The 10,908-nt window shown below is 45.6% G+C and overlaps 1 protein-coding gene across 1 annotated transcript; it reads left to right on the top strand.

Annotated features, from left to right (window-relative positions):
• Window positions 1-3,913: 3,913 nt before the first annotated feature.
• On the top strand, window positions 3,914-9,738 carry LOC135511699 (phosphatidylinositol 3-kinase regulatory subunit beta-like). Its single transcript, XM_064933175.1, has 11 exons — window positions 3,914-4,413; window positions 4,711-4,891; window positions 5,583-5,662; window positions 7,057-7,162; window positions 7,311-7,409; window positions 7,587-7,767; window positions 8,168-8,293; window positions 8,393-8,535; window positions 8,676-8,852; window positions 9,142-9,213; window positions 9,319-9,738. The coding sequence occupies exons 1-11, from the start codon at window positions 4,290-4,292 to the stop codon at window positions 9,515-9,517; spliced, it is 1,488 nt and encodes a 495-aa protein (XP_064789247.1). The 5' UTR covers window positions 3,914-4,289; the 3' UTR covers window positions 9,518-9,738.
• Window positions 9,739-10,908: the final 1,170 nt, after the last annotated feature.

Below are 10,908 nucleotides of genomic sequence, written 5' to 3'. Positions count from 1 at the left end.
CTCTCTCTCCTCTGCTCTCATCCTTCTAGACCTATCGGCTGCCTTCGATACTGTGAACCATCAGATCCTCCTCTCCACCCTCTCCGAGTTGGGCATCTCCGGCGCGGCCCACGCTTGGATTGCGTCCTACCTGACAGGTCGCTTCTACCAGGTGGCGTGGCGAGAATCTGTCTCCTCGCCACGCGCTCTCACCACTGGGGTCCCCCAGGGCTCTGTTCTAGGCCCTCTCCTATTCTCGCTATACACCAAGTCACTTGGCTCTGTCATAACCTCACATGGTCTCTCCTATCATTGCTATGCAGACGACACACAATTAATCTTCTCCTTTCCCCCTTCTGATGACCAGGTGGCGAATCGCATCTCTGCATGTCTGGCAGACATATCAGTGTGGATGACGGATCACCACCTCAAGCTGAACCTCGACAAGACGGAGCTGCTCCTCCTCCCGGGAAGGACTGCCCGTTCCATGATCTCGCCATCACGGTTGACAACTCCATTGTGTCCTCCTCCCAGAGCGCTAAGAACCTTGGCGTGATCCTGGACAACACCCTGTCGTTCTCAACTAACATCAAGGCGGTGGCCTGTTCCTGTAGGTTCATGCTCTACAACATCCGCAGAGTATGACCCTGCCTCACACAGGAAGCGGCACAGGTCCTAATCCAGGCACTTGTCATCTTCCGTCTGGATTACTGCAACTCGCTGTTGGCTGGGCTCCCTGCCTGTGCCATTAAACCCCTACAACTCATCCAGAACGCCGCAGCCCGTCTGGTGTTCAACCTTCCCAAGTTCTCTCACGTCACCCCGCTCCTCCGCTCTCTCCACTGGCTTCCAGTTGAAGCTCGCATCCGCTACAAGACCATGGTGCTTGCCTACGGAGCTGTGAGGGGAACGGCACCCCAGTACCTCCAGGCTCTGATCAGGCCCTACACCCAAACAAGGGCACTGCGTTCATCCACCTCTGGCCTGCTCGCCTCCCTACCACTGAGGAAGTACAGTTCCCGCTCAGCCCAGTCAAAACTGTTCGCTGCTCTGGCCCCCCAATGGTGGAACAAACTCCCTCACGACGCCAGGACAGCGGAGTCAATCACCACCTTCCGGAGACACCTGAAACCCCACCTCTTCAAGGAATACCTAGGATAGGATAAAGTAATCCTTCTCACCCCCCCCCTTAAATGATTTAGATGCACTATTGTAAAGTGGCTGTTCCACTGGATGTCAGAAGGTGAATTCACCAATTTGTAAGTCGCTCTGGATAAGAGCGTCTGCTAAATGACTTAAATGTAAATGTAATTCTGGGGTGTTTTAGTACAAGGAATTTGCCAAGATAAATAGCAGCATTGCCCAGAAAATATGCGACATAGGGCTTTCAATTTGGCATGAATGTATCAGTTATCCATACTTACATGTAAACCAATGCTTTGGTAGGGGATATTTTATGCATGACATGACATATGTATTCATATATTTATTTAGATTTTATGATCGACATTGATCCCAATGGTATAGAAACAGTGACTTTTGAAAGTGTTTATCAGCTAGGTGAGACGCTTGGGATTTGATAGGAATTCACCTTTCCGCTCACACCTCTACTCCAGAATACCAGTCAACCTTTCCTCCCGCCATCTGGTCTTAGACCCTTCAGACTTAGCACTCCTAAAAGGGGCTCCTTGGCCTCTGGGTAGCATGTCAAAGGCCAGGTTAGCGTTGAAACGCCCCGTGTTCCAGTTAGCGTCTCGCCCATGTGTTTTTAGCTCCGGGTGATGTATTTTGGATGTTTATATATGTGTTACTGACCCACTAATCCCGGCATGCCAGGAGAGAAGAGACTATTTCAGAAGGGTAAGTTAACTTGTGTGTGTGAGAGAAACTCGTGCAGGTTTGGAGTGTGAGACTCTGAATAGGCCACCTGGCTCCTTGGCTGCTGGCAGTCAGAGACAGAGCCTGAATGTCAGTAAGACCCACTTCCTCCCTTACACCTTATGTCTGTGCATGCATGCGCTGTTCTTACATTCATCTTTTGCTGAGCTACACAAGTTGGTATAGTTTGTTGCCATGGTCGGATAGTCATCCATTCCAATGGGATAAAAAGGGATTTACTCCCAACCCTGTGACTTCAGTGATCTGTGCTGCTGTTCATACTATAGCCTTGCCTATTGAGTTCGGTTAAATAGGTTCAATTCCAACTTAACTCGAGGGTTATTACCATGCTGCCCTTGTGACTCCCACTCCTGGAGGATCCACTGCATGCTCTATTTATCTTTGCTCTATTTCAACAGTGGGCCAATAACACAGCCTGTGTTAGTGTAGAGAAATAGGCCAGCCTGTTTAGAAACCCGGCTCTGCTGTTCTCCCCTCTAAAGACAATCCAGGGATTTTCCTGCCGTTGAAATACTTGGGTGCTCCCATTGAAATACTTTTTCGGGTCATTACACAAGTGCACCTTGTGTTGGGGACAATAAAAGGCCACAGATGTCTCAAGTTTTGAGGTAGCATGCAATTGGCATGCTGACTGCATGAATGTCCACCAGAGCTGTTTCCAGATAATTGAATGTTAATTTCTTTACCATAAGCATTGTTTTAGAGAATTTGGCAATACGTCCAACCGGCCTCACAATCGCAGAACACGTTTAACCATGTCAGCCCAGGACCTCCACATCTGGCTTCTTCATTTGCGGGCTCGTCTTGAGACAGCCGAAGAAGTTCTGCACAAACGGTCAGACACCGTCTCAGGGAAGCTCATCTGCGTGCTCGTTGTCCTCACAAGGATCTTGACCTGACTACAGTTCAACGTCGTAACCGACTTCGGTGGGCAAATGCTCACCTTCGATAGCCACTGGCAGGCTGAAGAAGTGTGCTCTTCACGGATGAATCCCGGTTTCAACTGTACCGGGAAGATGGCAGACAGCGTGTATGTCATTGTGCAACTTCACACAGCCAGTGAAGAGGAGTGGGACAACATTTCACAGGCCACATTCAACAGCCTGATCAACTCTATGTGAAGGAGGTGTCGCGCTGCATGAAGTAAATGGAGGTCAAACCAGATACTGTGTCACGACTTCTACCGAAGTTGTTGCCTCTCCTTGTTCAGGCGGTGCTCGGCGTTCGACGTCACCGGTCTTCTAGCCATCATTGATCCTTTTTTCATTTTCCATTGGTTTTGTCTTGTCTTCCCACACACCTGTTTTCAATCCCATTCATTACCTGTTGTGTATTTAACCCTCTGTTTCCCCTCATGTCTTTGTCAGAGATTGTTTTATTGTCAGTGTAGTGTGATTGTTGTATAGGTGCGCGTCGGGTCCTCGTACCCATGTTTGTTTGTTTATTTACATTTAGTGTTATGGAGCATACTCCGTGAGCTTTATTAAAAGACTCCATTTTACACTCCATTTTACTCTCCTGCGCCTGACAACCCTGCCACCTATTACACCTATGCATGACATACTGACTGGTTTCCTGATCCACAACCTTAACTTTTTTTTAAAAGGTGTCTGTGACCAACAGATGCATATCTGTATTCCCTGTCATGTGAAATCCATAGATTAGGGCCCAATTCAGTTATTTCAATTGACTGGTTTCCTCACAGGAACTCAGTAAAATTGGCAGTACAATTGCATTAAATTCAATAGAATTGTCTCTACAAGTTCATGTTCCGATTGATATACGTGTATATCTATAATTGCATGACAGTTTGTTTCGACTGGAGAAAGTGAACAGTGTGTGTTTTGTAAGATCTGTTTACGTGGAGAGGCTGTTCCTAGAGTTCATGTGACCTGGGACTTTCTGCATGTGCAGACAGAACAGGTGTAAGCTAGACCTCCCCCCCACCAACCCACACATACCTTTAACATGACACAGACAGATAGAACAACTCAGATTCTCCCCTCCTTGTGCTCACACATGCCAGACACTTTCCCCACAGTCTATCTGCTCAGATAGAGAGACTTCGGCCAGGCCAGGCAGGCCTTTTCAGACAGCTGTTGTTTGCTAGCTGAGGCGTGACAGAGCAGTAAACAGCACCCAGCCAGTCTGGTCTGCCTGCCTGTCACAGCGATGGAAGAGAAGGAGGACGTTATTTTAGGCACTCAGACACTGTCACCTGTCGTAGGACGAGTCTGGACACTGTCTCCCAGACAGCACACTTAGCCGCACCAGTAACACTTGCCACACCACAACAACACTCTCTGGAGACCTTACCACAGAACGGGAGAACCAGCGATGTACACAAACGGACTCTGCAGTGTCTGAATTAACGACTAAAGTGGCCTTTTACAGAGCTCTCTGGGCCTGAGATGGGCCAGTACGACACCCAGGCTCTCTCAGAGGCCCTGATGGGATTCCTACAGGACCTGCCATCCCCCGTCATCCCAAAGTCTATCTATCCCAACCTGAAGACTACCCTGCAAGAGGAAGAAGGTAACAACACCTTTAGCACTCACATGCTTCTTCATGTATCTTGTCAAGAACTGATGCAAGGAGCATATTCTACTTGGTGGCCAACAAAGCTAAGGAAAACTATTTAAATGCCATCATTGAAGCACACTATCAGGACTGTCAAAATAATTGTGTATATTTTGGAATCCCTTAGAAATGCAAAGCAAAATATGTTAATTTGGATTTGGATAGAAAATAATGTTGCTTACTTACCATTGTGTCTCACAGCCAAGGCACTAAGATTGAGTGACAATCTCCTTGCTGGTTCTTGTATCTTAGGTTTGTCCATCGGGGAGACAGGCAGGCGTTTGCTGAAGGCTCTGGAGCCCCCGGCTGTGCCCCTGCCGAGCCTGCATTACCTGCTCAGACACCAGGACCGAGTGGGCCAGAGCTCAGCCCACAACGGCCTGGACCCCCACACCCTCGCATTCCTCTACAGCCCTCTTCTGCTCACCACTGGGTCAGTTTCACATTTAAACAAAATACTGTGCCTATGTTGGTCATGAAACTTTCAGACAAAATATTTGTTTTCACTTAAACTCAAATTTAAACTAATCTTGAAGGGGGATAAAAACCTGCCATCTTCATATACGGCAGGTCCCTCTGCCACTTTCACGAGGGCTTTGCTGTGCCAGCGAGAGAGGGAGAGAGACACACTGGCCAGCCCACAGACACAGAGAGGAAGAGAATTCATTAACAGTGCCAGCATCTTCTTGAGCGCATGCTGTTGTCAGTCTACAGAGTTCTGGCTGTAGGAATGGGCCTCAGATGGAGCCAGAAAGAGATTGAAGCCATAACACCTGTCTGTTCCATAACACTATTCTCTATAGTCAGCAGAGTATACGTCCCCTCAGCACCTTTCCAATGTCCCACAATGTTAGTAACTGAAGTCCTATTATGGCACCCATCCATCTGGTACTAATGTAAAATATGACCCCCCCCCCCCCCAGCCCCTTATCGCATTGAACAACTCTCTCCACCTTAATTAATTGTAATAGCAAAACTTTCCACCATCAAATCAAAATCATATCCAATTTATTTATATAGCCCTTGCTGATATCTCAAAGTGCTGTACAGGAACTCAGCCTAAAACCCCAAACAGCAACCATCCTCTGAATGACTTACGTATGAGTGTGTTTATTTGTGTCCAGGTCAGAAGAAGGTCATCAGGTTCAGGTGCTGGAGAGGCTGCTGGTGGCGAGGGCCTGGGAGCTGGACCAGATGTCATCAGGTAAACACACAAGCTCACAACAATTTAGCACACTCACTAATGTAACCCCCTCACCAGGCTCGGATGTGACTCTCACCATATTACCTTAGAATATCTGAACAGCATGGAGTATTAGGTGAGAAGGACATCTCCAATACGAATCCCTATTGTAAACTCGATAAGGATATGACAGAGTATTAACTTCAGATAGAATGATTATAGATTTTTGTTGTTATATAAGGATGTGCTTTCCCATGCATTAAATTAAACTGAAACAGTAATTGACTCCACCAATGCAACAGACATAAGGGTAAAGATGTGTATTATCACATTTTCAATGTACCACATCAAAATAAATCAAAAGAATAAACCCCAATGAGTCGTGCACAACCCATGTCCAAAATTACTTCCCAACCCGTTGGCGCGCGTTGATGCTCCAAAAACATTATGCCATACATAAAGTCCCGAAGTGCCCCACCGTTGTAGTTACTCACTACTCGTTGATATTTCCTCACTGAAGTATAGCAGTTTCCAGCAGGTGTCCTCACAAGATCCACAGCAAGCACAGCTATCAATGCCGACAGTACTCCTTAACAGCAACAGATATCTCATGGAAACATGAACTCGTTCATCTTCCACAAGCAATTCCCTCCAGGTCTCGCACTATCCTAGGCTAACCTCGAGCTGTCAAATACCTCCAGGACGCGACGGTAGCTTCAGCCTCCAAGTGTTTCTTAACAAAAAATAATAATAACTCTTATCAAATCAAATCCGTATGTCCCTTCAAAACTCGGTAGAGATGGGTTTTGTTCTATTTTTATCGTCTTTCATAGTGTAATGACCCTGGGTTTATAAGCGCGGAAATCGACTGCCGCCTGAGCACACTTTTGCGGTACAGTCGATAGCGCGCCGGACTTCGGGCTTGAAGGTCGAGGGTTCGGACCTGCTGCCTGCTGTTTCATTACACTGGTGTCAGAAGTGGGATCAAAAGTAGGTCGTTACAATAGTTTTTGTTCACCAACACTGATAATGTCTCTACATTTCTCTGTCAATGTCTCTCCCTCTTTTTTTCAACGTCTCTTTTTCCCAGGCTTCCTGTTAACCAGGTCAACTCTCACATTGGCCACAGCTTAACAAGCTACCTTATTGATCAAAACTTTAACTTAAAAGTACATCAGCCTATTCACTTGTACATAAAATAAATATTTCTTAAAAATAAATGCATTAATGACATTACAATTCAGGAGCAATTCGATCATCTTTTAAATCTAATACCAATTAATTATAACAAATAAACTCTATACTTGGTTTTAACAAGGTTATTACACTAAAAACCCATCTTTGCCTCCTGGGTAAATTATGATTGGATGTCCCACTGTATTTGTAACACCACCACCTATTGATTTCTTTGACAGCCCTACCTTCCAAGCCTTCCAAAACCAAAGCCATGGCATCTTCTGTCGTCAATGGGGATGGCAGCAAGATGGCTGATGCAGAGTGGTACTGGGGAGACATTTCCAGGTAAAATGTATAAATAATGGATATCCACACTTGGTTATTTACAGTTGTAACCACGATCTTCTGTTTCAAGAAGAAAATATTGTCACTCGTCTTACTCAACCATCTTTAATTATATAATCATGCTATATATTTGTATATATTTTTCCAGAGATGAGGTGAATGACAAGATGAGAGACACACCAGATGGCACTTTCTTGGTCCGAGATGCCTCAAGCAAGGTGCAAGGAGAATATACATTGACTCTCAGGTAAGGGTATTAATAATGAAGTCTTTCTAAAAGTGACTATTTTGTCCCTCCTAAAATACAGTTTGAGCTTGCCTAGTCACTCATTTAAAGTGCAATGGCATTTTACCACTTTGGATAGATTCCAGAGTCTTTCACAGAACCTCAGTGATGTTGCACAATGTCTCGGGACTTTTCTAGGAAAGGAGGAAACAACCAGCTGATCAAGATCTTCAACCAAGGAGGCAAGTACGGCTTCTCTGAGCCGCTGACCTTTGCTTCTGTGGTGGAACTCATCCTGTATTATCACCACGAGTCGCTGGCCCAGTACAACCCCAATCTGGACTCACGGCTACTGTACCCAATCTCCAAATATCAGCAGGTAGGCTCATTCTGTTATTATTGTTACAGTGTTCTGTATCCTGTTCTGAAGGGACTCAGTCTTGGTTTGGCTTCTGGGCCATATCTTAATGGGACTCCTTGGTTTTTAAACAGAGATGTTATAAGAGATAAGGAATGTAGCCATCGAACAGCACTCCGATGCTTTCTGGAAGGCCCTACATTTCTTATGGCACATTGCGTGAAGGAAAATAACCCATGGCATTCCCAAGAGCACTTAAGCTTGTTTGAAATGTCCCCAAACAATTCTGTTTGTGAGGTGAGATCAGTTTGCTTGCTGCCCTTCTCTATTTGAAATGCACTGAGCCCATATTGAATGCACCTTATCTCAACATCTCAAGTGCTGTGGTCAGTTAGTGACTTGTGGTCTCTGCTGTTTCCAGGATCAGGTGGTAAAAGGGGACAGCGTGGAAGCAGTAGGAGAGCAACTGAAGGTGTACCACGAACACTGCCAGGAGACGAGCCGGGAATATGATGTCTTGTATGAAGAGTATACTCGCACCTCTCAGGTACATATCCAACACTTGTGTTTTTCACTGTCCCATTTGGGTCTGGGCTCCATAGCATTTGAAATGAGCCCAATATTGTCTGTTTTCCCTGTACTTCAGGAGTTACAGATGAACCGCACGGCCATCGAGGCCTTCAACGAGACCATCAAGATCTCCGAGGAGCAGTGCGAGACCCAAGAAGGCTATAGCAAGGAGAACATTGACCAGTTCCTCAGGGAGGGAAACAGCAAAGATACTGAGAGGTATCCACAATACATTGCTTGCTCTAGGAATTTCCTGTTGTGAAACAGGCTTTGAACTAGCCCTCTGATTGACTATCAAGCTGGTCATGATCATGATTTTAAAGTGGGGGACCTAACAATGTTGCCGCTCCATCTCCCAGTATCCAAAGTAATTGGGATAAGCTGAAGTCGCGGGTGACTGAGATCCATGACAGGAAGAGGAAGTTAGGGCAGGACCTGAAAGAGCATGCGATGGACAACCGAGAGATCGATAAGAAGATGAGTAGCCTGAAAACGGACCTTGTGCAGCTGAAAAAGATTAGAGACCAGTACCTGGTGTAAGTTATACCCTTCTATCACACACGCACACGCACGCACGCACGCACGCACGCACGCACGCACGCACGCACGCACGCACGCACGCACACACACACACACACACACACACACACACACACACACACACACACACACACACACACACACACACACACACACACACACACACACACACACACACACACACACACACACACACACACACACACACACACACACACACACACACACACACGGCAATATTTAGGAACATGACAGTCCAACAGTTTGCTTGTGTTAACGTCCCAGGTGGCTCAATCAGAAGGGCACCAGACAGAAGAAGATTAACGAGTGGCTAGGGATCAAAAATGACATGGAAGGGTGAGTGAAACCAACGTGGCCTTTAGCCAGTTGTAATGTATTACCACGTATTATCATGTCGTATCGCGTATCGTATTGACACTGGTTTCCTCCCCATGTCTGCAGTTCTTCCCCTCTACCTCCCAGCCTGTATTCTCTGGTGGATGAGGAGGACGACCTGCCGCACCTCGACGAGCGCACTTGGTACGTGGGCGACATCACGCGCATCCAAGCCGAGGAGTTGCTTAGAGGAAAGGGTGACGGCACTTTCCTGATCCGAGACAGCCAGTCTCAGAAGGGCTCCTACGCCTGCTCTGTAGTGTGAGTCCCGTTAGCCTGACCTGGGGTCTGCAAAGCCTTGTTAACACTGGCAGTTTGAAGTGACTCAAATAAAATAAAAAATGCATATATTAGGGCTGGGAATTTACGATACAATATTATCATGATAGTTAGGTGCTGATACGATATGTATTGCGATTCTCACAATTCTATATGTATTGTGATTCAATACTGTGATTTTATTGCAATTCAATGTTACAAAAGATTGCTTCTGCAGAGTGGCAAAATGAGAGCCATGAGAAAACAAGTTTAGCTCAGTCATGGAAATAAAAGTGCTGAAAACATATTGGGTCCCTATTTCAAAAGAAGATGGAGAACAGGCTATGAAGGAAGAATACTGGCATTTCGTAGGTGGTTTAAAATCAGATACCAATCTGATTCCTGACCATGCGACTTGTGTCTGTACGTTCAAATCTAATTTATTTGCCCTCGTGTGGTTTTTAGACTGTTATTTGGCATATATTGTTGCTTGCTAGCTACTCTGTTGACAGTTTGACAATAACATGTGGTATCTAACTAGCTTGTTAATCGTTTACAAACAAATTAGTGAATGCGCTAGAAAGTTAAACAGATACCTAGCTAGCTAGTTGACTGCTGTGGCTTGCCAAAAAAGGACTTGTTTTGAAAGTTCATATTTTCCTCTGAGGCTTTACATGTTTTCTTACACTATCATTTTGAACATTCAAAGATACTGGGAGACGTCCATGGCAGGCATTGTTGTCACCACCTTAGCTAGATACATCATTTCTGAGTGATAGGAAGCACGAGCACCACCACCAATCAGCCCACAACACTGCACACATACCCGTCATTAGGATTACATCTAGCATAGCCATGTCAGCAAATGACTGCTGTTGAACACACACAAATGCAATTTGGTCACTTGTAACTTGCTGTTTGACAGTCAGTATTCCAAAACAGATTTGAAAAACAAAACTGATTTGAGCATTAAAGCTTGCTGTGTGAACAAAAGGCTTTAGTGAACACAGAATGATTCGGGTTGGAATACGGCTAGACAGTTGGGTGGGGTTTAGCCAGGTTTATCAGATGTTTTCCGGCCTCACCTGCCGAGATGCTGAAAATCTCAAATGCACAGGAAATATCGGGACCATCTAAAAACATGGTTGGCCAATCTTATCCTCAAAGGGCCATTATGGGTGCAGGCTTTTGTTCCGGCAAGCAGTAACACAACTGATTTAGCTCGTCCAAACCTATGGGATTGCAGAACATTTGGGAATGGTATTGGTATTTATTTATTTTGATCCAAAGGCGCAAATGAGTGCTGCAAAAAGCTTTGTGCTGCCAAATTGCCTACAAAATATGCCTAACCTAAACATACATTTAGTTGCCTAAATAAACCAGTACAGTTCATAAGTA

Source organism: Oncorhynchus masou, chromosome 24 (genome assembly GCF_036934945.1).
Source record: "Oncorhynchus masou masou isolate Uvic2021 chromosome 24, UVic_Omas_1.1, whole genome shotgun sequence".
NCBI classification, from domain to species: Eukaryota; Metazoa; Chordata; class Actinopteri; order Salmoniformes; family Salmonidae; genus Oncorhynchus; species Oncorhynchus masou.
This window is presented reverse-complemented; position numbering and strand designations above follow the sequence as displayed.